This window comes from Pseudophryne corroboree, chromosome 2 (genome assembly GCF_028390025.1).
Source record: "Pseudophryne corroboree isolate aPseCor3 chromosome 2, aPseCor3.hap2, whole genome shotgun sequence".
Lineage (NCBI taxonomy): Eukaryota > Metazoa > Chordata > Amphibia > Anura > Myobatrachidae > Pseudophryne > Pseudophryne corroboree.
In genome coordinates this window covers 796,385,565-796,413,470 of record NC_086445.1, presented here as the reverse complement: position 1 = coordinate 796,413,470, position 27,906 = coordinate 796,385,565, and the positions used below count along the sequence as shown (strand labels likewise).

The following is a 27,906-nucleotide window of genomic DNA, read 5'->3' as shown; positions in this document are numbered from 1 at the left end:
ACTAAAATGCAGCACATGTATGGATGCATAGTATACTTGACGACACAGAGGTAGGTAGAGCAGTGGACTACTGTACCGTACTGCTATATATATACTGGTGGTCACAGCAACATTCTGCACTGTCCCCTCCTACTATATACTGCGCACAACTAAAATGCAGCACAGGTATGGATGCATAGTATACTTGATGACACAGAGGTAGGTAGAGCAGTGGACTACTGTACCATACTGCTATATATATACTGGTGGTCACAGCAACATTCTGCACTGTCCCCTCCTACTATATACTGCGCACAACTAAAATGCAGCACAGGTATGGATGCATAGTATACTTGACGACACAGAGGTAGGTAGAGCAGTGGACTACTGTACCGTACTGCTATATATATACTGGTGGTCACAGCAACATTCTGCACTGTCCCCTCCTACTATATACTGCGCACAACTAAAATGCAGCACAGGTATGGATGCATAGTATACTTGATGACACAGAGGTAGGTAGAGCAGTGGACTACTGTACCATACTGCTATATATATACTGGTGGTCACAGCAACATTCTGCAGTGTCCCCTCCTACTATATACTGCGCACAACTAAAATGCAGCACAGGTATGGATGCATAGTATACTTGACGACACAGAGGCAGGTAGAGCAGTGGACTACTGTACCGTACTGCTATATATATACTGGTGGTCACAGCAACATTCTGCAATGTCCTCCTACTATATACTACAATGCAGCACAGATATGGAGCGTTTTTCAGGCAGAGAACGTAGATATTTTCAGCACACTGAGCACAGATATTTGCAAGCACACTGAGCACAGATATTTGCAGCACACTGAGCAGATATTTGCAGCACACTGAACACAGAAACTGAGAGAACGCTGCACGTCCTCTCGCTATCATCTCCAATGCACAAGTGAAAATGGCGGCGACACGCGGCTCCTTATATAGAATACGAATCTCGCGAGAATCTGACAGCGGGATGATGACGTTCGGGCGCGCTCGGGTTAACCGAGCAAGGCGGGAGGATCCGAGGCTGGCTCGGAACCGTGTAAAATGGGTGAAGTTCGGGGGGGTTCGGATCCCAAGGAACCGAACCCGCTCATCACTAATTAAAAGTTTGATGTATTTTTTTATCGACACCATCTAGGGTTGTTAGATTATGCCTTTAATAAGGGACACATACTGTACAAATTATACAGGTTCTGTGGCTGATTAAAACTAGATGAAATGGAGACTTGAAGCCAAGCAGCCACAGAATCTGTGTAATTCATATGTGTCGCCAGGGGTGTATCTAGGTGTCTGAGCGCCCCTGGCAAAGTAAGGAACTGGCTCCCCCCACCTCCCCCACCCAGGGACACAGAGGGGGGAGTTACATATAGGCTGAGGTCAGGGACACTGAGGGAGAATTACAGGAAGGGTGCCGGTAGGGACAATGAGGTGGGGGGCTTACAGGGAGGCTGAGGTCAGGGACACTGAGGGGCAATTACAGGAGTGTGCAGGCAGGGATACTGAGAGGGCAATTACAGAAGTGTGCGGGCAGGGACACTGAGGTGGAGGGCTTACAAGGAGGCTGAGGTGAGGGACACTGAGGGGCAATTACAGGGAGGGTGTTGGCAGGGACTCTGAGGGGGAATTATAGAAGTGTGCCGGCAGGGACACTGAGGAGGAATTACGGGGAGGGTACTGGCAGGGACACTGAGGTGGAATTACAGGAGGGTGTGGGCAGGGACAGTGAGGGGGGAGTCACAGGGAGGCTGAGGTCAGGGACACTAAGTGGGAATTACAGGGAGGGTTCAGGTATGGAAAATGAAAGGGAGGGGCTACAGGGAGGCTGAGGTCAAGGACACTGAGGGAGAATTACAGGGAGGGTGCAGGCGGGGACACTGAGAAGGAATCACGAGGAGGGTGCGGGCAGGGACACTGAGATGGAATTACGGGGAGGGTGCAGGCAGGGACACTGAGAGGGAATTACAGTTAAGGTGCGGGTAGGGCGCACTGAGAGTGAATTACAGGGAGGGTATGGGCAGGGATACTGAGGGGTAATTATGGGAAGGGTGCGGGCAGGGACACTGAGAGGGAATTACAGGGGTGTATGGGCAGGGTCACTGAGGGGGTAGTTACAGGGATGGTGCGGACAGGGACACTGAGGGGGAATTTCAGGAGTGTATGGGCAGGGTCACTGAGGGGGCAGTTACACGGATGGTGCAGGCAGGGACACTGAGGGGGGATTACAAGGAGGGTACAGGCAGGGACACCGAGGGGATATATGCACACATACAGTTAAAAACCTCTCTCTAGGTGTGATGGCACTACATGTCCCAGCAAATCCAGTTGACGAGGTGTGCTGGGACTTGTAGTCTCAACACAGCTGGACAGGCAGTCACTGGTCTAGATACTTCTCCATACAGAGCTCTTTGTAACCTGTTACCCAGACTGCCAGGATAGACCATGCAGTGTAGCTACGGTACCGTAGAAAATGTACAGGTATGCTCATGCTGCACTGCTGACTGGTGCTGATTGTAGTGGCTGCTGTTTGGTGACAGATCGCGTGAGACCAATGAGAAGGGGAGCGGATAAGGAAGAGGAGGTGCCTCGCCCCTCCCCATACCTGGAAGTGCCCCCCTCCCCGGCTATATTCACTGTCATTGTGACCGTATCCACAGAGAGTGTCAGAGTGCAATACGCTTCTGAGAGTCTGGCAGTGGATGAGCACTGCTAAGGGATGTACTCGGTGAGAACTACTATAGCATTCTACCCCCTGGCGTGGGTGGCACTGCCGGGCGGCGCCCCCCTCTTGGCCGGCGCCCCTGGCAAGTGCCATCCTGGCCAATAGGAAGATACACCCCTGTGTGTCGCTTATCAAAGGGATGATCTGAGAACTCTGACACCATCCTGAAATGACATTAACAGAATATGGAATTATGGCAATCCAGGGCCCTTTCATGTATTGGGTATGCATGATAATGAGCCCTCTTCACCTCTCATAACAAAAATCCCTTATCTTGGGTATTATGCAGAGAGCAAAGCGATGTATTTAGTAGAGATGAGCGACGGAAATTTTTCGGGTTTTGTGTTTTGGTTTTGGGTTCGGTTCCGCGGCCGTGTTTTGGGTTCGACTGCGTTTTGGCAAAACCTCACCGAATTTTTTTTGTCGGATTCGGGTGTGTTTTGGATTCGGGTGTTTTTTTCAAAAAACCCTAAAAAACAGCTTAAATCATAGAATTTGGGGGTCATTTTGATCCCAAGGTATTATTAACCTCAAAAACCATAATTTCCACTCATTTTCAGTCTATTCTGAATACCTCACACCTCACAATATTATTTTTAGTCCTAAAATTTGCACCGAGGTCGCTGTGTGAGTAAGATAAGCGACCCTAGTGGCCGACACAAACACCGGGCCCATCTAGGAGTGGCACTGCAGTGTCACGCAGGATGTCCCTTCCAAAAAACCCTCCCCAAACAGCACATGACGCAAAGAAAAAAAGAGGCGCAATGAGGTAGCTGACTGTGTGAGTAAGATAAGCGACCCTAGTGGCCGACACAAACACCGGGCCCATCTAGGAGTGGCACTGCAGTGTCACGCAGGATGTCCCTTCCAAAAAACCCTCCCCAAACAGCACATGACGCAAAGAAAAAAAGAGGCGCAATGAGGTAGCTGACTGTGTGAGCAAGATAAGCGACCCTAGTGGCCGACACAAACACCGGGCCCATCTAGGAGTGGCACTGCAGTGTCACGCAGGATGGCCCTTCCAAAAAACCCTCCCCAAACAGCACATGACGCAAAGAAAAATAAAAGAAAAAAGAGGTGCAAGATGGAATTGTCCTTGGGCCCTCCCACCCACCCTTATGTTGTATAAACAGGACATGCACACTTTAACCAACCCATCATTTCAGTGACAGGGTCTGCCACACGACTGTGACTGATATGACGGGTTGGTTTGGACCCCCCCCCAAAAAAAGAAGCAATTAATCTCTCCTTGCACAAACTGGCTCTACAGAGGCAAGATGTCCACCTCATCATCATCCTCCGATATATCACCGTGTACATCCCCCTCCTCACAGATTATCAATTCGTCCCCACTGGAATCCACCATCTCAGCTCCCTGTGTACTTTGTGGAGGCAATTGCTGCTGGTCAATGTCTCCGCGGAGGAATTGATTATAATTCATTTTAATGAACATCATCTTCTCCACATTTTCTGGATGTAACCTCGTACGCCGATTGCTGACAAGGTGAGCGGCGGCACTAAACACTCTTTCGGAGTACACACTTGTGGGAGGGCAACTTAGGTAGAATAAAGCCAGTTTGTGCAAGGGCCTCCAAATTGCCTCTTTTTCCTGCCAGTATAAGTACGGACTGTGTGACGTGCCTACTTGGATGCGGTCACTCATATAATCCTCCACCATTCTTTCAATGTTGAGAGAATCATATGCAGTGACAGTAGACGACATGTCCGTAATCGTTGTCAGGTCCTTCAGTCCGGACCAGATGTCAGCATCAGCAGTCGCTCCAGACTGCCCTGCATCACCGCCAGCGGGTGGGCTCGGAATTCTGAGCCTTTTCCTCGCACCCCCAGTTGCGGGAGAATGTGAAGGAGGAGATGTTGACAGGTCGCGTTCCGCTTGACTTGACAATTTTCTTACCAGCAGGTCTTTCAACCCCAGCAGACTTGTGTCTGCCGGAAAGAGAGATCCAAGGTAGGCTTTAAATCTAGGATCGAGCACGGTGGCCAAAATGTAGTGCTCTGATTTCAACAGATTGACCACCCGTGAATCCTTGTTAAGCGAATTAAGGGCTCCATCCACAAGTCCCACATGCCTAGCGGAATCGCTCCGTGTTAGCTCCTCCTTCAATGTCTCCAGCTTCTTCTGCAAAAGCCTGATGAGGGGAATGACCTGACTCAGGCTGGCAGTGTCTGAACTGACTTCACGTGTGGCAAGTTCAAAGGGCATCAGAACCTTGCACAACGTTGAAATCATTCTCCACTGCACTTGAGACAGGTGCATTCCACCTCCTATATCGTGCTCAATTGTATAGGCTTGAATGGCCTTTTGCTGCTCCTCCAACCTCTGAAGCATATAGAGGGTTGAATTCCACCTCGTTACCACTTCTTGCTTCAGATGATGGCAGGGCAGGTTCAGTAGTTTTTGGTGGTGCTCCAGCCTTCTGTACGTGGTGCCTGTACGCCGAAAGTGTCCCGCAATTCTTCTGGCCACCGACAGCATCTCTTGCACGCCCCTGTCGTTTTTTAAAAAATTCTGCACCACCAAATTCAAGGTATGTGCAAAACATGGGACGTGCTGGAATTTGCCCATATTTAATGCACACACAATATTGCTGGCGTTGTCCGATGCCACAAATCCACAGGAGAGTCCAATTGGGGTAAGCCATTCTGCGATGATCTTCCTCAGTTGCCGTAAGAGGTTTTTAGCTGTGTGCGTATTCTGGAAAGCGGTGATACAAAGCGTAGCCTGCCTAAGAAAGAGTTGGCGTTTGCGAGATGCTGCTACTGGTGCCGCCGCTGCTGTTCTTGCGGCGGGAGTCCATACATCTACCCAGTGGGCTGTCACAGTCATATAGTCCTGACCCTGCCCTGCTCCACTTGTCCACATGTCCGTGGTTAAGTGGACATTGGGTACAACTGCATTTTTTAGGACACTGGTGAGTCTTTTTCTGACGTCCGTGTACATTCTCGGTATCGCCTGCCTACAGAAGTGGAACCTAGATGGTATTTGGTAACGGGGGCACACTGCCTCAATAAATTGTCTAGTTCCCTGTGAACTAACGGCGGATACCGGACGCACGTCTAACACCAACATAGTTGTCAAGGCCTCAGTTATCCGCTTTGCAGCAGGATGACTGCTGTGATATTTCATCTTCCTCGCAAAGGACTGTTGGACAGTCAATTGCTTACTGGAAGTAGTACAAGTGGGCTTACGACTTCCCCTCTGGGATGACCATCGACTCCCAGCAGCAACAACAGCAGCGCCAGCAGCAGTAGGCGTTACACGCAAGGATGCATCGGAGGAATCCCAGGCAGGAGAGGACTCGTCAGAATTGCCAGTGACATGGCCTGCAGGACTATTGGCATTCCTGGGGAAGGAGGAAATTGACACTGAGGGAGTTGGTGGGGTGGTTTGCGTGAGCTTGGTTACAAGAGGAAGGGATTTACTGGTCAGTGGACTGCTTCCGCTGTCGCCCAAAGTTTTTGAACTTGTCACTGACTTATTATGAATGCGCTGCAGGTGACGTATAAGGGAGGATGTTCCGAGGTGGTTAACGTCCTTACCCCTACTTATTACAGCTTGACAAAGGGAACACACGGCTTGACAAATGTTGTCCGCATTTCTGGTGAAATACCTCCACACCGAAGAGCTGATTTTTTTGGTATTTTCACCAGGCATGTCAACGGCCATATTCCTCCCACGGACAACAGGTGTCTCCCCGGGTGCCTGACTTAAACAAACCACCTCACCATCAGAATCCTCCTGGTCAATTTCCTCCCCAGCGCCAGCAACACCCATATCCTCCTCATCCTGGTGTACTTCAACACTGACATCTTCAATCTGACTATCAGGAACTGGACTGCGGGTGCTCCTTCCAGCACTTGCAGGGGGCGTGCAAATGGTGGAAGGCGCATGCTCTTCACGTCCAGTGTTGGGAAGGTCAGGCATCGCAACCGACACAATTGGACTCTCCTTGTGGATTTGGGATTTCGAAGAACGCACAGTTCTTTGCGGTGCTTTTGCCAGCTTGAGTCTTTTCAGTTTTCTAGCGAGAGGCTGAGTGCTTCCATCCTCATGTGAAGCTGAACCACTAGCCATGAACATAGGCCAGGGCCTCAGCCGTTCCTTGCCACTCCGTGTGGTAAATGGCATATTGGCAAGTTTACGCTTCTCCTCCGACAATTTTATTTTAGGTTTTGGAGTCCTTTTTTTACTGATATTTGGTGTTTTGGATTTGACATGCTCTGTACTATGACATTGGGCATCGGCCTTGGCAGACGACGTTGCTGGCATTTCATCGTCTCGGCCATGACTAGTGGCAGCAGCTTCAGCACGAGGTGGAAGTGGATCTTGATCTTTCCCTAATTTTGGAACCTCAACATTTTTGTTCTCCATATTTTAATAGGCACAACTAAAAGGCACCTCAGGTAAACAATGGAGATGGATGGATACTAGTATACAATTATGGATGGACTGCCGAGTGCCGACACAGAGGTAGCTACAGCCGTGGACTACCGTACTGTACTGTGTCTGCTGCTAATATAGACTGGATGATAATGAGATGTAGTATGTATAAAGAAGAAAGAAAAAAAACCCACGGGTAGGTGGTATACAATTATGGATGGACTGCCGAGTGCCGACACAGAGGTAGCTACAGCCGTGGACTACCGTACTGTACTGTGTCTGCTGCTAATATAGACTGGATGATAATGAGACGTAGTATGTATAAAGAAGAAAGAAAAAAAAACCACGGGTAGGTGGTATACAATTATGGATGGACTGCCGAGTGCCGACACAGAGGTAGCTACAGCCGTGGACTACCGTACTGTACTGTGTCTGCTGCTAATATAGACTGGATGATAATGAGATGTAGTATGTATAAAGAAGAAAGAAAAAAAAACCACGGGTAGGTGGTATACAATTATGGATGGACTGCAGAGTGCCGACACAGAGGTAGCTACAGCCGTGGACTACCGTACTGTACTGTGTCTGCTGCTAATATAGACTGGATGATAATGAGATGTAGTATGTATAAAGAAGAAAGAAAAAAAAACCACGGGTAGGTGGTATACAATTATGGACGGACTGCCGAGTGCCGACACAGAGGTAGCTACAGCCGTGAACTACCGTACTGTACTGTGTCTGCTGCTAATATAGACTGGTTGATAAAGAGATGTAGTAGTATGTATGTATAAAGAAGAAAGAAAAAAAAACCACGGGTAGGTGGTATACAATTATGGACGGACTGCCGAGTGCCGACACAGAGGTAGCTACAGCCGTGAACTACCGTACTGTGTCTGCTGCTAATATAGACTGGTTGATAAAGAGATGTAGTAGTATGTATGTATAAAGAAGAAAGAAAAAAAAACCTCGGGTAGGTGGTATACAATTATGGACGGACTGCCGAGTGCCGACACAGAGGTAGCTACAGCCGTGAACTACCGTACTGTGTCTGCTGCGACTGGATGATAAATAATGATATAAAAAATATATATATATCACTACTGCAGCCGGACAGGTATATATATTATATAATGACGGACCTGCTGGACACTGTCTGTCAGCAGAATGAGTTTTTTATAGAATAAAAAAAAAAACACCACACAAGTGAAGTCACACGACGAGTGTTTAACTTTTTCAGGCAATCACACAATATAGTATACTACTAACTATACTGGTGGTCAGTGTGGTCAGGTCACTGGTCAGTCACACTGGCAGTGGCACTCCTGCAGCAAAAGTGTGCACTGTTTAATTTTAATATAATATGTACTCCTGGCTCCTGCTATAACCTATAACTGGCACTGCAGTGCTCCCCAGTCTCCCCCACAATTATAAGCTGTGTGAGCAGAGCACAGTCAGATATATATACATAGATGATGCAGCACACTGGGCTGAGCAGTGCACACAGATATGGTATGTGACTGAGTCACTGTGTGTATCGTTTTTTTCAGGCAGAGAACGGATATATTAAATAAAACTGCACTGTCTGGTGGTCACTGTGGTCAGTCACTAGTAAACTCTGCACTCTCTACACTTCTACAGTACTCCTAAGCTCCAGTAAATCAGGTCAATCTCTCTCTCTCTCTCTCTCTCTTCTAATCTAAATGGAGAGGACGCCAGCCACGTCCTCTCCCTATCAATCTCAATGCACGTGTGAAAATGGCGGCGACGCGCGGCTCCTTATATAGAATCCGAGTCTCGCGATAGAATCCGAGCCTCGCGAGAATCCGACAGCGTCATGATGACGTTCGGGCGCGCTCGGGTTAACCGAGCAAGGCGGGAAGATCCGAGTCGCTCGGACCCGTGAAAAAAACATGAAGTTCGTGCGGGTTCGGATTCAGAGAAACCGAACCCGCTCATCTCTAGTATTTAGGTGCCAATTTATCAAGGAATATTTGTGGACATCCCCTGAAAACACCTATTTATGGGGGAGGGGCGGGTACCTGCAAATACTAAGTACCCACTGGATGTATCTCTGGATTTAAACATCAGATATCAGAGATATCTACTGTAATCTGACATTTTCGATTGCAAAAGCACCTCCATAGAAATCAATGGGGCTGTTAAAGTGCAGAATTTTCTTAAGCTCTGCACTGAAATGGTGTTAGTCATTGTAGCCTATGGGCTACATTCCGCAACATTCCTCCATAGCATTCCCCATTCGCACATGTCTGCAAAGCAGACCATGCATGTGCGGTAGTGTGACCTGCTCCCAAAGCAGAATTGCACTTGCAGTCAAAGGGACGGCCAGCTCCTATCTGAGCGCTGATCCCTGCATGTGTAAATACATTCTAGCGATGTTTAATTTGTTATTGCCACAATGGTCCTTAGTCAGAGATGAACGCAGATCGCTGCATACACAGCCAGATCTGCATTCATCTCCTCACATGCTGGGGGACGCATCGGAAGTAAGGTCGACCCCTAGCGTCAAGCGGTCTGACGCCATTGTTTTTGGAGCGGCTACATGTGACGTCATGCAGACGCCCTGTAAACGGTCCCGCCTCACCCTCCCAACACCGCGACGACAGCCCCAATGGCCGCCGCTGTCAATCACACTGCGGCCGCATCCTTCCTGGGTGCGAATGCGTGGCTGTGTCCAGGTCTGAATCAGCCCTAATAAGCGGTAATAAGAAGTCATAATTATCTGGTCTAGAACCCAATAATTAATAAATATGACCCTTACTATTGTAAAGTAAACCCGTAAAATTTCAAACAAAAATACATTTTTATTATTAGTGCCCTATGTTAATTAATAATATCCTAATAAAATGAGCACACAACTAGATAACAGTGAACCAATGTTGAGCCATAAACTACTGCAGCAGAGACTGAGAACTCCTGGAGGTGACATCACTTATAAATATGTCAATTTACGGAATGAAAATTGTGGAGCCACAGCACATTTTATTTTGATCACACACGCCTATAATTTTTTATGCAAAAAACTGGATAGTTCCCCAATCTTTTATGATTTATATGCACAGTCAACATTATGGGAGTTTTGTTGTTTTTAAATAGAAATGACCATATTTTCAAAAATAAAAGATACCATCTCCAATTAGCCCCACACCCTTGGTCACACTTCCCCAAGCCTGTCTGAACTCTTGGGGGCCCTGGTCACAGCAGTGAACACTGAAAACGTTATTTCAAGTGTGCGGTTTCTATACTTTGTATGCTAAATGATACGCTTCTTTTGGGCTGGAAGTGGAACTCTGGCACTGCACTGCTGCAGGCAGGCAAACAGACTGACTCACTGTAAAAGGGCTTGGAGGTGAGTACTGACTGAGTAATAAATATTCAGATGGTCAGGTCCTGTTCCGCCCCCTCCCCACAAGCAAGGTGCAATGCATGTGTCACTATGGCTGCTATGAGGCTGAGCTGCATCACACGCAGAGGGTGACTGAAGGGGGTAGTAGGCTCATCATTTCCAACCCTGAAAGCTATCCAAAAGAATATAGCATTTATTACAGACTGTGTGCAACGCAGCCTCATATACACAAACAGAGTGACTCACGCATTGTACCCAGTGGTGCAAGTGCTCAGGTATGGCGTATTCTTATGAATTTGGTAGCGGGTTTGCCGTACTGCCCGCCACACACTTTTCAGTGCACCATAGACATTGGTGCCACGCCATTACTGCTGTGGCCACCTCCCACTTTGCCAGGGCTGCCAGGATGCGGGAATGCAATGCCGACACGCTGTCTGCAGTGTAGCGAAGACGTTCCTGTTCTCTTTTCTTTCAGCATCTGCCTGGCCTCACTGTCCACCGGCTCCCACAGTCCTACAGGTGAGGGCGGCTGACAGACAACGCGGGGAAGGGGGCTAATGGAGTAGCAGGGGAGAAGACGGTGTGGCTGAAAGACGCATGTGGGAGATGATGGTGTGGCAGCGAGACAGCGGGGAGAAAATGATGGTGTGGCTGGGAGACAGCGGGGAGAAGATATTGGTGTGATTGAGAAACATAGGGGGGAGATGATGGTGTGACTGAGAGATGCAGGAGGTAGAAGGTGACACAGGTGGCATGAATCTGGTTGAATCTCTGTTGTACAGTATGATGATGACTTTGGTTATATTCCTATACAAACAGGCATCTTCCGGACTATTGTGATTTCCTGCATGAATAGTGAATACCGACTGACCAGGAAGGATATATTTCTTCAGAGGTTCCCCATTTGGAGAAACCACCATATAGGTAAGGTGCATATGGAATGGAAATTAATGTTCTCAGAGTAATAAAAAAATTGCACTGTCCCACGAAAAATGAGCCAGTTTGGAGGCATGGCGGTTTTGGCGCATGCGCAGTGGCAAAAAAATCACTCCACTGCGTCCATCATTGACATTAAGTGCACCTGTGACTCAGGCCCAGTATATGCAACACACAAGCACTGTACACAATATTGTATATCACATGACACAGTCTTGCTGCACTGGCACATTTTGTTCTGGTCCATTGATAGCCTCAATATGTCCATGATATAAGTGTATTCAGTAATACAACATAATGCTTCTGGCACTTTAAGGTTCAATACTCTGGAGGACACGTTGCCTGAACTTGATTGTTTTAATCCTACCCTATCACTGCAACGGGAGATTGATTCCTGTTTCCTTCTGCTAGTTACACTCTGCTTCCAGATATCTATTATTGATACCATGTGATTATGTCCACTCTGACTTTCAGAACTCTTACAACTAGTTTCATGTAGTTTTAGCCATTCTACTACTTAAAGGTTCTAAATTGACTTATTGTTTGGAAAGAGATAAAGGCGCCTGTTTGGGAGGAGAATTTACTGGGTGATGGTGTTTTTGTTCCTTTTTCCAAACGCCATTGCCTTGTATCGTATTAACAACATTATTCTCTTTGGAATGGTTCGTTTGAATTCAATTTTGAGGATTTTTTTTTTTGTAAATATTTTTATTGGAACACCATATTACATTGCATGTATAAAGAAAAAGTCAGATAAACAAGTGAATGAGGAGTTGGTTTAAATCACAGCAATATAGTCAGTAGTCATACACAGAAGCATATACAGTGAGAAATGGCAGCCATTAAGATAAAATGGCTAACATACATTAATAGAGATAAACCAAAAGGAAGAAGAGAGATAATAATTCTAAACAAAAGAGAATACAGAGAGTCACAGGGGTGGGACTGTATCTCTGAGGTGAGGAGAAGGGAACTAAAAAGAAAATGTTAATTTAATAAAAAAGGAGAATTGGAAGGTCATGTTAGAGGTGGAGGCAGGCTTGGACTGGCCCACAGAGCTACAGGGGAATCCACCGGTGGGCCCCGCTGCCTGGGAAGGGCGCCACCTCCTGCTCTAAGAATCAGGTTCCAGACTGTGCACTTGAATTATACATTATACATGTTACCTTATATTGGACTATGGTGCATTTTCTACAGTGCATTGCTGTTATTAATCTGTTATTAATCTGGCACATTATCATGTATGCAGCAGCTTAATTTACTGTATATATTTATGAAGGGGCCCAGACATTGCACTCTTTAATGGTTAGTCAAACCAATGAGGTGGCAGGCCGCACCCCCTCTGCAGACTGACTACACCCCTAAAATGGGCCCCTACCACTGCATTTCCCCCAGTGGGCCCTACATGCCCCAGTCTGACACTGGTTGGAGGTAACCGTACTGGGTGCGTTTGAGTGAGGCACATATTCTCAATTTAAAGTATTGGCGGAGCATTACTCTTTCACATGTCACAGAACTTGTTTCTCCCTATTGAAAAAGTTGTGTGAACACAACGAAACGCGTTGGTGTGAGCTGCTTTCCTGCATTACTCCCTGGACATCTACTCTTTGGAGATTGGACGACCTGAACCAAGTCCCCACCATTCACCGTAATTCTAGAGACCCTACTGGAGGTTTACAAATTGAACTGTGGACACTGCCTAACCGTTCACCTACCAAGGAACTGCAATACTGCGGATCGCTGTGCCGCTTAAATTACCCTTGAACACATCTGCGGTAACTATTATTGTCGACCTTCAACTACTAATTGGGTCTATGGACTTTTAAAGGGGACTATAATATAGGAACAGGTCCTATCATCTCCATTATTGCTTGATTAATGCACATGGGAGTTTTTACTTCATAACCCCTAGATTAGGGTTTTTCTTAACAATTTTATACTTCATTTACTGTTATTCCATATGGATGTTATATTGTTTTTTATTATGAATGAAAACAAGTAATTTGACCTATCTATCTCATTTATGACCTATTAGCGCTATTACTTTATTGTCTCCCTATTCAAAGTGGTTTCAAGCCAATCCATATTGAATACGTGGAACTATTTATCTTTAAATACAGTTAAAGAGGGAGGTACTACACTAATCTACACCTGTAATATGGCTTTTAATGCTGCAGCACTATTGATCAACGGTGATTTCCTACTACAGGTTGAGTATCCCATATTAAAATATTCCGAAATACGGAATATTCCAAAATACAGAATTTTTTGAGTGAGATAGTTAAACCTTTGTTTTCTGATGGCTCAATATACACAAACTTTGTTTAATACACAAAGTTAGTAAAAATATTGTATTAAATGACCTTTAGGCTGTGTGTATAAGGTGTATATGAAACATACATGAATTGTGTGAATATACACACACTTTGTTTAATGCACAAAGTTATTAAAAATATTGGCTACAATTACCATCAGGCTGTGTGTATGGGTGGTCTTCAGTATGCCGAATGTCGGGATCCCGGCACACAGTATACCGGCGCCGGGATCCCGACACCCGGCATACCGACAGCTATTCTCCCTCGTGGGGTCCACGCCCCCCCTGGAGGGGGAATAAATAGCGTGGCACGCGTAGCGCGCCACCGTGCCCGCAAGGGGCTCCTTTGTGCTCGCCACACTGTCAGTATGCTGGCGGTCGGGCTCCAGGCGCCGGTATGCTGGTCGCCGGGAGCCCGGCCGCCAGCATACCGTACTACACCCGTGTGTATAAGGTGTATATGAAACATAAATGCATTCTGTGCTTAGACTTGGGTCCCATCGCCATGATATCCCATTATGGTATGCGATTATTCCAAAATACAGGAAAATCCGATATCCAAAATACTTCTGGTTCCAAGCATTTTGGATAAGGGATACTCAACCTGTACCTCTAGTTGTTCTTTGAACACTGGATAGAAAACCAGCAATGGTGACCAATTCGCTCATTAGTGGAAGGTAATTTACTAGATTATCTAAGGCAAAGTTCCTAAAGGTGGGTACACACTAGTAGATATATCTGCAGATCAATTGATCTGCAGATATATCTATGGATGGATCGGGCAGTGTGCTGTGCATACACACTGCCCGATCCGTCGGGAACTGACGTCATGAGCTGGGCGGGCGTGTACACACGCCCGCCCAGTTCAGCTGTCAGTCACCGCCGGCCGCCGCAGCATGTGTACGGGCGGTCGGCCGACCGCCCCGTACACACACAGAGCCGCGCCAATATATCGGTAGATATATTGGCCGTCGGCTGTGCTGCGCGGCCGACGCGATATGTCTGTGAACGTCACAGACGTATCGGCCGTACACACTGGCCGACGGTCCCGCGATATATCGACCAGTGTGTACGGGCCTTAACTTGTAGTTAAAAGAGTTGAAGGAAGGGACAGCTCCAAAAGTAGTGAAATAGTTCCACTTGCGGAGTTGACGGTAAGAAGGCTGACATACTAGCAAAACATTGTCTATGTGGTGAAAAGTAGGCTTTGAGAAACATTTCCTGACACTAAGCAGCAGCTAATATTCTACGTGTTGATTACACTAAGTAGAGTGTCACACGAGAGAGATGGTGTGGAGTGGATCTGTGCATGCACATTACTGAAAGATCTCTGTGTCCAAGCCTCGATCCCAAACACCGTGCCCACCTCAGGGAAATGCCCACCGTTAACCACAAGGCTTGGACCAGTTCCATTAATTACCATCTATTGGGACCTTCAGAGACTGCCATATGCTCTGTATCCGGACATTTTTGTGGTAGCACCCCTGATATATTTACAATAAAGGAATACATATGTAATAGACATAGAGGTTTGAATGAATTCCACTAAGTTATACCAGGGCCATCTTGACAGCATTGCAGGCCTTGGGCAAATGAAAATACTGGTGCCCTTACACACCCATTCGTGGGAACCAATTCAGAAAAAAATCATAACTTGCCCCTCCTGCAGCCTTGCGCTGTCTCTCTACATGCTTTAATACAGTGAATGGCAGTTAGCACTCTGTTTGGTGGATAGCTCCAGCCATCAACCAATCAGCATGCTGGGATTCAAGTAGATACTGCTGCCTTGCTGCTCTGATTGTGTGACCACCACCCACCCCTGCTTGAAGGCCCCTAGAATTGTGGGGCTCCGGGCAGCTGCCCAGTGTGCCTATACATTAAGATGGGCCTGCGTTGTACCTGTCAGAGGATCACTTGTATTCAGCCTGTGTAGCTTATACTTGTCAACATTTTACCTCTGCTTAATAGCAGATGCTGGGAGGTCAAGGTTATAGGTAGGAAGGCCGTGGCACCTTAAATCATATCATTGTGGACTAACCACTCTGTACAATTCAGTGATTAATACCACTGAGCGAGAGATGTTGACACAAAAGTAGACTAACCTTGTTAATCTTATATACACCAGATACAAGAGCTCCCTAATCAGATTATATACATTGTGTCAAGCATACCAAATAAGAAACAATCCCGTACATATATTTGGATAATACTACAGTCCTATATAGGAGTATGTAAATATTGAAACATGCACTGAAACCAGAGCCGCCATCAGGGGGAAACTGCCGGGACTGGGGTCCTGGGACCGGACAGAGAAGTGAGCCCGATCCGGCTCCTACAACTAATATAGTGAAAAACAATAGAATTTCCATCTGACTCACTGTACTCCAGAGGTACTAGTTATGCCCTTACAATGTTGCCCATTCTGTGCAGCAAGCAACTTCTTAAAAACTACAAGCCCCAGCAGTCTCTGTTGTCTTGGACCAGACTAGTATAAACAATGCCTGTTGCAGCTCTCCTTAGACCTGCTGCTCTGGACAGGAGAAGATGAGTGTTGCAGGGAGGTGGAGCACTGTCCGTGGGGAGAGGAGAAGTGAGGAGGAGGACCCTTCAAGATGCGTGGCTTTAAAGAAGGTGATCATTCCCACCAAGGTAAGTACAATTCTGCTGTATTCTTATAAGGGCACTCTCTCTCTATCTCTATTCCTCCTCTTTCTCTCTCTCATTTCTCCCTATTCCTTCTTTTTTATTCATCCCCCTTTCTCTCTCTCCTGTTTCACCCTATCCGTATTCTATTTCTCTCTCTCTCTCTCGTCCATTCATCTTCCTGTATTTAATTATTTTTCCTTAGATTTACTTAATTTTGTAATTCTGTGATGTCAGCTCCGTTCATTAATCTAGTAACACAGGAGATACTACATCACAGATATCTCCTGGTTACTTGTCCTGTCACAATAATTTCCACACTCCCCGTTCTAAAGTAGAAATGATGTAATTCATCAATTTCCAAAAATCATTTATTTTCAGAAATTGGCAGTGTTACTGTATGCCATCCTCAGATGGCGTACTGCCCCCGAATATCTTCACAAGCTGCTGTTTACTCGGCAGCTTGTGTAGCACCGGGATATCCATACCAGCAGTTGTGCGCTCCTCATCTGTCGCTCTCTCTTCACAATGCACTGTTTTCTTCCCGCCTGCATGCTGCTGCTGACGGGAGGCGTCCCCCCTCTATCTGTTCCCCAGTGGCATTGCAAGTTAACTGTTTATATACTGTAAACAGTTAATTAATAAAATTGCGCCATTAAAGAATTTACAAGTGCCACTGGTAAACAGACAAAGGGGAGACACTTCCTGTCAGCAGCAGCATGCGGCAGGGGGAGAACATAGAAAAGTGTATTGTAAATTTGAAAAAAAATTATTTATATATTTTATACACTTAACACACTTGTAATCAGTGTTGCACATGTACCGCTTCTGTGAATGGAAACAGCACATGCACAGCACTGATTACAGGGGTGTTAAGTTAGAGAAAACAGTGAAAAGTATCTCTTCCGAAAAGCTGTCTCTGCAAAAATGACATCTTTACGGTAGAGATACTTACAGTGCATCCGGAAAGTATTCACAGCGCTTCACTTTTTACACATGTTGTTATGTTACAGCTTTATTTCAAAATGGAATAAATTCATTTTTTCCCTCAAAATTCTAAACACAATACCCCATAATGACTGTAAAAAAAGTTTTTTGAGATTTTTACAAATTTATTAAAAATAAAAAACTAACAAATCACATGTACATAAGTATTCACAGCCTTTGCTCAATACTTTGTTGATGCACCTTTGGCAGCAATTACAGCCTCAAGTCTTTTTGAATATGATGCCACAAGCTTGGCACACCTATCTTTGGCCAGTTTCATCTATTCCTCTTTGTAGCACCTCCCAAGCTCCATCGGGTTGGATGGGAAGCGTCGGTGCACAGCCATTTTCAGATCTCTCCAGAGATGTTCAATCGGATTCAAGTCTGGGCTCTGACTGGGTCACTCAAGGACATTCACAGAATAACCTGAAGCCACTCCTTTGATATCTTGGCTTTGTGCTTAGGGTCATTGTCCTGCTGAAAGATGAACCATCACCCTAGTCTTAGGTCAAGAGCGCTCTGGAGCAGGTTTTCATCCAGGATGCCTCTGTACATTGCTGCATTCATCTTTCCCTTTATCCTGAGTAGTCTCCCAGTTCCTGCCACTGAAAAACATCCCCACAGCACGTTGCTGCCACCACCATGCTTCTTTGTAGGGATGGTATTGGCCTAGTGATGAGCGGTGCCTGGTTTCCTCCAAACATGATGCCTGGCATTCATGCCAAAGAGTTCAATCGTCTCATCAGACCAAAATTTTTTGTTTCTCATGGTCTGAGAGTCCTTCAGGTGCATTTTGGCAAACTCCAGGCGGGCTGCCATGTGCTTTTTACGAAGGAGTGGCTTCCGTCTCTCCAATCTAGCATACAGACCTGATTGGTGGATTACTGCAGAGATGGTTGTCCTTCTGGAAGGTTCTCCTCTCCCCACAGAGGAATGCTGTCAGAGTGACCATCAGGTTCTTGGTCATCTCCCTGACTAGGGCCCTTCTTCCCCGATCGCTCAGTTTAGACGGCCGGCCAGCTCTAGGAAGAGTCCTGGTGGTTCCGAACTTCTTCCATTTACGGATGATTGAGGCCAGTGTGCTCATTTGGACCTTCAAATCAGCAGATATTTTTCGGTACCCTTCCCCAGATTTGTGCCTCGAGACAATCCTGTCTCGGAGGTCTACAGACAATTCCTTTGACTTCATGCTTGGTTTGTGCTCAGACATGCACTGTCAAGTGTGGGACCTTATATAGACAGGCGTGTGCCTTTCCAAATCATGTCCAATCAACTGAATTTACCACAGGTGGACTCCAATCAAGCTGTAGGAACATCTCAAGGATGATCAGTGGAAGCAGGATGCACCTGAGCTCAGTTGTGAGCTTCATGGTAAAGGCTGTGAATACTTATGTACATGTGATTTCTTAGTTTTTTATTTCTAATAAATTAGCAAAAATCTCAACAACAAAAAATTTCACGTTGTCATTATGGGGTATTGTGTGTAGAATTTTGAGGGAATTTTTTTTATTTATTCTATTTTGGAATGAGGCTCTAACATAAAATGTGGAAAAAGTGTAGCCCTGTGAATACTTTCCGGATGCACTGTATGTACAGGAGGCATGATGAATGCTTCCATTAATTAAGAAGAACTGAATGCGAGTTCTAAACTTAATTAACTTGTCATCATTTTTAGTAATGATGAATACACCCAAATTTCCCTCCCTCCTCTCTCCCATTTCCCCTTATTTCTACTCTCTCTATTTCCCAACTCTATCTGTATTCCTCCACTCTCTCTCCCATTTCCCCCTATTCCTTCCTCTCTCTCATGTCCCCCTATTCATTATCTCTCTTTATTCCTCCTCTCTCTAACATTTCCCCCTACTTCTCTTTCTCTATTTCTTCTCTCTAGTCCTCTCTCTCTCTCTCTCTCTCTCTCTCTCTCTCTCTCTATATATATATATATATTTATTCCTTCTCTATCTGTTCAACTTCCTCTCTCTCTCCAATGTCCCTATTCCTTTTCTCTCTCTATTCCTTCTCTATCTATTCATCCTCTCCTTTCTGTCCAATTCCCCCTATTCCTTCTCTCACTCTCTCCCATTTCCGCCTATGCCTTCTCTCTCCTTCTCTCTCTCACTATTCCTCTCTCTCTCTCTCTCTCTCTCTCTCTCACACACACTCTATCCAATTTCCCCCTTTTCCCTCTCTCTCTCAAATTCTCCTTTCTTTCCAATTTCCCCCTATTCATTATCTCCCTCTCTCTCTCTCTCTTTCATTTCCCCCTATTCCTTCTCTCTCCATACCTTCTTTCCCCCTGTTCCTCCTCTATCTCATGTCTCCCCCTGTTCCTCATATCTCCTGTCTACCTATTATCCTCCTCTTTCTCCCACTTCCACTGTTCCTCCTCTTTCTCTTGCTGTCTCTCTCATCTCCTCCTCTTTCTGTGTTCTCTCATCTCCTTCTGTTCCTCCTCTCTCTCTCCCATCTCCCCCTATTCCCAGTGACATGCCCACACACATGCCATTTTCTTTAAAAAATGTGTTGTTCTGATTGGTCAGAGACGCCCACATCGTTTAAAAAATCTTACTGTGTATGGGTACCTTTAGGTTCAACAGGCATCACTACCTCTGTGTGTGCTGTGACTGCATATGAAACAGGGGGGGGTCATTCCGAGTTGTTCGCTCGGTAAAAATCTTCGCATCGCAGCGATTTTCCGCTTAATGCGCATGCGCAATGTCCGCACTGCGACTGCGCCAAGTAAATTTGCTATGCATTTAGGATTTTTACTCACGGCTTTTTCATCGTTCTGGCGATCGTAATGTGATTGACAGGAAATGGGTGTTACTGGGCGGAAACAGGCCGTTTTATGGGCGTGTGGGAAAAACGCTACCGTTTCCGGAAAAAACGCAGGAGTGGCTGGAGAAACGGGGGAGTGTCTGGGCGAACGCTGGGTGTGTTTGTGACGTCAAACCAGGAACGACAAGCACTGAACTGATCGCAGATGCCGAGTAAGTCTGGAGCTACTCAGAAACTGCTACGAGGCGTGTAATCGCAATATTGCAAATACATCGTTCGCAATTTTAAGATGCTAAGATTCACTCCCAGTAGGCGGCGGCTTAGCATGAGCAAATCTGCTAAAATCCGCTTGCGAGCGAACAACTCGGAATGACCCCCAGTGTCTATATAGCTTGTATCCCATGTTCTGCAAAGTTTTGTTCTGTAAGTCTTTTGCATTTTTTTCTGTTTTACTTGTACTGTTTTTGATTATTTGCTTTGTAAGGCACTGTGGGACCCTTGTGGCACCTTATAAACAAAGGATAATAGTAAACTAATAATAATAGGTTGTTACATTTTACAGTTTCTAAATGAGCTATTCTCAAAAAGGGTGTAAAACTATGTCCCAGTCTAATTTATTATGGTTTTTAGCAGTTCCAAACAGTAATACACTATCAAAACAGTGACAAAGCATAGGATTTGTGTCTAAAACATTTCTCATAGATTTATACTGTAGGTCATCATACGGACTAAATGACTGGAGTCATACAGAGGTGTCTTTGCTGTCTTCTTCTGTGATGTCTGGCCAGTTTTCCTCAGAGGGCAATGATCTGTCATCTGTCTGAGAAACTGACTATTGGTTGTGCCAACTATTGGTGCTTTGATCTTCCCCTGCATGTGGGACAGGGAGAGGTTGCTGCAGGGAAGTTTTAACCTGCTAACAGGAGTTCTACGTAGCTATTCTTTTTGTTCCATGACATTTTATTTCTCTAATAGGGAAATATCTACAAAGGATGCTGTTACGAATACCATTTTGTTAGTATTTTTTTTATGTATGACATCCCAGTTTATACTGTGACTGGAGCCTTCAACTCCTTAACCTAAAATGGTGGGGGACTATTTTCTGGCTCTGTGATATGCGCTAATGTATTGTCAGCTGCATTCCCATACGGAACCAATGTGCGAAAATATACCAATGCTGATCCAGACACCAGCCGGCGGCTTTGTAGATCTAAGCAACAAAGTACAAACACATAGTGTACAAAATAGCAGATGTGGGCTATACACGCCCTGAAAATGGTCAAGATACGCCTGCACTTTCGCCGCCACGTAACCTCCCCAAAACTGTCAATCATTTTGCAAAAAAATCCTCACTACGAGCGGCTTCGCAAAGATACCGTGGCATGTGGAGAGTGTGATCATGACACATGCTTAGTGTGACCACAATGCACGCAGTCAACCAATAATTGCTTTACTGTGTGAATATCGGCACTGCATACATCACTGTCTGTAAGTCTGTAGGGATGGCCTCTGGAGGGTTAACCATCAATGTAAATTTCAACTAATTTTGATTTAATTCTTCCCTAAACACTCTGACCTTGTGCAGGACTGCAAGGTCAGATTAGTCTAAAATGCTGCCGGGGCCTGTAGTGTCAGACAGGGCTGTTTCTAGACAATTTGGCTCCCAGTTCAAACAGTAAAATATGGTGTCCCACCTATATACATTCTAAAACGCGCACCCCTCCTCTCATAGGCATGCAAAAAACGTGGGCGTGACCTCGCTAAAATGGCTGTGGCCTTGCTAAAATGGGTGTGGCATTTTAGGAAAGACTACCTTACACCCCCATTTTTGATCCTGCGTCCCCAGACCTCGGCCAACACAGGAAAGTAAAAATTTCACCATATTATGCTCCGCACAGTAATGCCCCTGCACCATATTAAGACGTACACAGTAATGCCCCTTTCACAATGTCAAGCCATACACAGTAATGCCCTTTGCACCATATTATGCCCCCTGCACCATAATTATGCCCCACACAGTAATGTCCCCTGCACCATAATAAGCCATACACAGTAATGCACCCTGCACCATAATTATGCCTCCTGCACCATAATTATGCCCCCTGCACCATATTATGCCCCACACAGTAATGCCACCTGCATCATATTATGCTCCGCACAGTAATGTCCCCTGCACCATATTAAGACGTACACAGTAATGCCCCTTGCAGCATGTCAAGCCATACACAGTAATGCCCTTTGCACCATATTATGCCCCCTGCACCATAATTATGCCCCACACAGTAATGCCTCCAGTACCATATTATACCCCACACAGTAATGCCCCCAGCACCATATTATGCCCCACACAGTAATGCCCTTTGCACCATATTATGCCCCCTGCACCATAATTATGCCCCACACAGTAATGTCCCCTGCACCATAATAAGCCATACACAGTAATGCACCCTGCACCATAATTATGCCTCCTGCACCATAATTATGCCCCCTGCACCATATTATGCCCCACACAGTAATGCCACCTGCATCATATTATGCTCCGCACAGTAATGTCCCCTGCACCATATTAAGACGTACACAGTAATGCCCCTTGCAGCATGTCAAGCCATACACAGTAATGCCCCCAGCACCATATTATGCCCCACACAGTAATGTCCCCTGCACCATAATTATGCCTCCTGCACCATAATTATGCCCCCTGCACCATATTATGCCCCACACAGTAATGCCACCTGCATCATATTATGCTCCACCAAGTAATGTCCCCTGAACCATAATAAGCCATACACAGTAATGCCCCTTGCACCATTTAAATTGGCACTCCCCAGTGTGTGACGTTGTGACATCACAATGCAACTGCATCATGCCGCTGAACTCCGCCCAGCGAGCAGAGTATTATGGACGGGTGGGGGAGTCCATTGTGGACTCCTGAGATCAGGCAGCAACAACCAGCAGAGGTCACGGTGGGCACCCCGTGAGATTGCATAGCTCTCCGCCAGTAGAAACGACCCTGGTGTCAGTCACATTGCAAAACCAGTCTAGTTACAGGTGTGTGCTTCTCCATACAGCATACTACCTACTGTATATTAATCTCACATGCTCCTTACTGGATCTGTAGAACCTGCTGTATTTGTGTCCCTGCTGCATTAACACCTTGTCAACCTGCAACTCATTGTACTTGCTTAATAAACCAATCCTGATTTAGTTGTTCATCGTGAGTACTGACCTCCATCACACACTTGCTGCTGCCTATGTCAACACCTATGGGATCTGCCAATAAGTTATGGACTGAGGCCACCAGTGTGTGAAGAATAACACCACCACCACCACCACCAAGGAAGCAGCTGAAGCAACACAGGATAAAAGGATCTAAAGGAATACAGAAAATATCTTTATTTATAGTTATACGAGGGGTGTGCAATAAGTTTCTGGATGTGCAGTGCATAGGTAGGGTAGACACAATATGACTGTCTGGTTGTGAACTATAATATCTTGTGAAATGTCAAGGCACAGAATCGTATATAAGCAGCACTGCACACCGAAATCAGCATGTTCACTTCCTTCAGAAACTCGTTATGAAGCTCAACTGGAGCCGCTGGAGAGCCATGATCTCCTATAACTACAAGAGTGGTCTGCAACAGCAGGAGAGTTTGGTCCGACTACAAGCTGCTTTGGAGGAGGAAGCAGCGCCCCGTACCACTGTGTTTAAGTGATTTGCAGAATTTTGTAGCAGGAGACAGTCCCTAGAAGATGAGAAATGATGAGGCTCGCCTGTGTCCGCCATCATTTTGGACAATGTTGCTGCTGTGTGGGCCATAGTTGAAGTGAACACCAGGATGACCATGGCCCAGTTAGAGAAGGAGATAGGCATCTTATCGGGATCCATCCACTTGATACTCCACAAAACCTTGGCTAAAGCAAGGTTTCTGCAATCAAATGACTTGAGAGCAGAAGGAGGCTCGGGTAACTTGATGCTATAACATGTTGGCCAGGTTTGATGGTGGTCGCTCAAACTCTGTCTGGGATATAATCAGTGCCGATGAATCCTGGGACCAAAGAACCGTCTGCCCAGTGGACCCCAGTTGGTGGTGCACTGACACAGAAGTTCTGACATGAGCACAGTGTGGCTGAGCAGATGGTGGTTGTTTTTTTGGCCAAGACTGGCTAGGTAGCTACCGTACCACTCATGCAGTAGTGCACAGACACTGGGGTCTGGTACACCAACCAATACCTGCTGCAAGTGCTATAAGTCATTTACAGGCCGCCATCCAAGAACTCACGCTCTTGGTGCCCTTCTCCATCATGACAATGCACCTCTTCACAAGTCCAGGAAAGTGGTGGATTTTCTGGCCCATAAACACATCTTGGTCATCTGCCATACAGTGCAGACCTAGTCCCCTTTGAATTCTTTTTGTTACCACAAATCAATTGCAAGATTAGTGGGAATTGTTTGGAGTCAGCGGAAGCTCCAGTGGAGATCTTTACCCAGCATTTAAAAGACATACTTTCAGATTAGTCCAGCTGCTTCACCAAGTGGTTTCAGCACGTGCAACTTTGCATAGACTACTCCGTCAAATTCTTTAAAATGGGTTTGGTTCGATTTTGCGGCGTTCGGGATGCCGACGGTCAGAATACCGTCCGCTGCATCCCGATTTTTGGAATCCTGACAGTGGAAGGTAAGTTTACTTACCTTCCCCCCTGACCCCCTAACCCTAACTAACATCCCCCCCCCCCCCAAGCCTAACCCTAAACTCCCCTCCCCACAGCCTAAATTTATTCAGAATGCCGGTGTCAGCATTCCAAATAGTGTCGGGATACCGGTGCTGCGCTGGTAGGGAGCTACTCCTGAAGTACAAAAGCATCACCGCTGTGATCTTATCCAGTGCTCATATCGTTATGGAGCTGTGTTCTGTATGTGTAGTGTGTGTGTAGGACACGGTGCACTGATAGGGGTTCCCGGTCACTCTACGAAGAAAACGACACCAAAAAAACATTAAAAACTCATGTCGACCTAAAGACCATGTCGACCTAGAGACCCTGTCGAACTAGTTACTGTCGACCAATAGTGGTCGCCCTAGACACTGTCGACCTAGTTACTATCTACCTTCCATACCACACCCTCCTGTTCTAATGGAAATCAGCCCAGTGCTGCCAAATTATTTTAATCATTCAGATTTAAGTATATTTCATCTAAACAGAATACACAGACAAAGCAGTTTGGATGGAATCTGAGAAATACATAACTTTTTATATAATAAAAGTAATTTAAGTTTTTGTAAATTAGATTTACATTAATTATGGATTTTAATGGTATCCAAGCACATTAGCAGAATACCTAAATGCAGAGAAGTTTTAGATTTTGTGAACAGTTCTCCTGGTGATGCTGTGCAACTGCTATATATGGGGATACACATAAAAACAATACGAATACAACATTACAAAACATTTCCCAAGGTAATGTAAAAGAAAATAAACCATTAAAGAAAAAAGGTCTTCTGGGGAGAATACACCTCCAGTTTACACAATTACAAGGATTTACCATAATTTGCCATTTACCATAATGTCTTTATTGTACATAAGTGAGATTTGCTTTTGTTCCTTATGGAATGAGAAAATGTGTTAAATTGTCTTAAAAAAAACTACAAATAATTATGAGTATTGTATAATAACATCTAGGGCTATTCATGGTTTTGCATTTAGTGTTACTGTCATTTTAAATCCTGTAGTCAGAACTGCTGACAATTGGAAAGCCACTGCATAGTAAATATACCACCTAGCCCAGTGGTTCTCAAACTTTTTTTCACTCCATCCCTAGGCCAAAGGTTTCATACTGAGAAATTTAGAAAGAAATATTAAATTAAATTGTGTTTAGTATTACAAATTATGTCATCCTTAGTTTTAGGTATGTGGTGTTTGTCTACATATTTTATGATTAGCAGCCACCAGCTCTGGTTTTGCCTATTACACTGAACATAAATAATTTGAATTGGTCCTGGACCACCAATCCAAGGCACTCCCTGCAAGTGCCCTGAGGCATCCCACGGCACACAGTTTGAGAACCACTGATCTAATCTAATACTGGCCCTCATTCCGAGTTGTTCGCTCGCTAGCTGCTTTTAGCAGCATTGCACACGCTAGGCCGCCGCCCTCTGGGAGTGTATCTTAGTTTAGCAGAATAGCGAACGAAAGATTAGCAGGACTGCTACTAAATAATTCTTTGCAGTTTCTGAGTAGCTCCAGACCTACTCACAGATTGCGATCAGCTCAATCCATTTAGTTCCTGGTTTGACGTCACAAACACGCCCTGCGTTCGACCAGCCACTCCCCCGTTTCTCCAGACACTCCCATGTTTTTCCCTGGCACGCCTGCATTTTTTAGCACACTCCCGGAAAACGCTCAGTTACCACCCAGAAACGCCCCTTTCCTGTCAATCATTCACCGATCAGAAGTGCGACTGAAAAGCGGCGCAGGATCCACAGCAAAACTGCTACGTTTTTAGTTAAATAACTAAGCGCATGCGCCCTGCGTGCCTTGCGCATTTTGCAACAAATCGCAGCATAGCGAAAATCGGCAACGAGCGAACAACTCGGAATGACCCCCACTGTTGTAAGGATTAGCCTTTTATAGTTAACTTTGTTTGAGCACAAACAGTAACACAGTGGTTATCGTTGTTGCATTTCAATCCCCCCAGCACACAGTAACAAAAAATGTTTTGCCTTTTGCACAAAATATTAATGAACGACAAAGGCCAAGAAGCTTTCTGCACATATACAGTATTGGGTAATATTAATCTTGTTGGGATGGATGCAAATTGAATGGATTCATTGCAGTTTGTGCCACATAATCGCCCACTACTAAATAGCTAGATAACTATGGGCCCAATTCAGACCTGTTCGCTGTGCTGCTAATTTTGCTGTCCTGCGATCAGTTAGTCGCCGTCCAAGGGGAGTGTAAATTTGCCTGTGCAAGTGTGTGATCGCATGTCTATGCTGTGCTAAAAATGTCCCTCAGTCAGTGGCCAGCTGCAAATCCGTTCGCACCACACTCACTATCAAATGTTTTTTCAACTGTGTGCAGTCTATGTGCAACCCAGGACTTACTCCTACAGTGCGAAGAGAACAGGCTGATCGGGTTCGGAGCTGACATCACACACCCTCCCTGAAAACGCTTAGGAACGCCTGCATTTTCCCTGACATTTCCAGAAAACGGTCAGTTACCACCCACAAATGGCCATTCCATTTCAATCAGCATGCGAATGGCTGTGTAATTGAAATTTTCGCACCAGCCTATCGCTGTTTGGTGATGCCTGTTGTTGTTTGGTGATGCGCGTGCACATTGTGGTGCATACGCATGCGCAATCAATCGATAATCGCCCGGGCCCTATATCTATAGATATCCAAAGTTTTGTCAAATTAGACCAAATGAAGACACTCACCAATTCGAATAGTAGAACAGAAGGTTTATTAATGCATCAATATCACCATAAGTTTTCAACGTTACGACCCCCTAAGGGTCATTATCAAGATGTTCACTGGAAGGCATTAGAACAGCATGCAGGCAGCAGGTACATATATACCTGCTGCCTGCATGCTGTGCTGATGCCCTCCAGTAAACTGTCTTGATAACGACCCTTAGGGATATAAAACTTTGTCCACTGGATGGAACTTTTGAACCTGTACTGAAGCATCATAGGCTTGCTTTTGCCGACTTTGAGATTGTCCCGATCAATAGGAACTATTTTATACAG

General features: G+C 45.6%; 1 protein-coding gene across 4 annotated transcripts in view; it reads left to right on the top strand.

Moving 5' to 3' along the window:
- Positions 1 to 27,906, top strand: part of LOC135048860 (uncharacterized) — a 132,510-nt gene that overhangs the window by 86,744 nt on the left and 17,860 nt on the right. For all 4 annotated transcript variants that reach the window (XM_063955588.1, XM_063955587.1, XM_063955584.1 and 1 more), the window contains 2 exons: positions 10,977 to 11,020; positions 11,321 to 11,425. In XM_063955588.1, coding sequence (XP_063811658.1) covers positions 11,350 to 11,425 — 76 coding nt within the window. In that variant the 5' untranslated portion in view covers positions 10,977 to 11,020; positions 11,321 to 11,349. The remainder of the gene's footprint in view (positions 1 to 10,976; positions 11,021 to 11,320; positions 11,426 to 27,906) is intronic.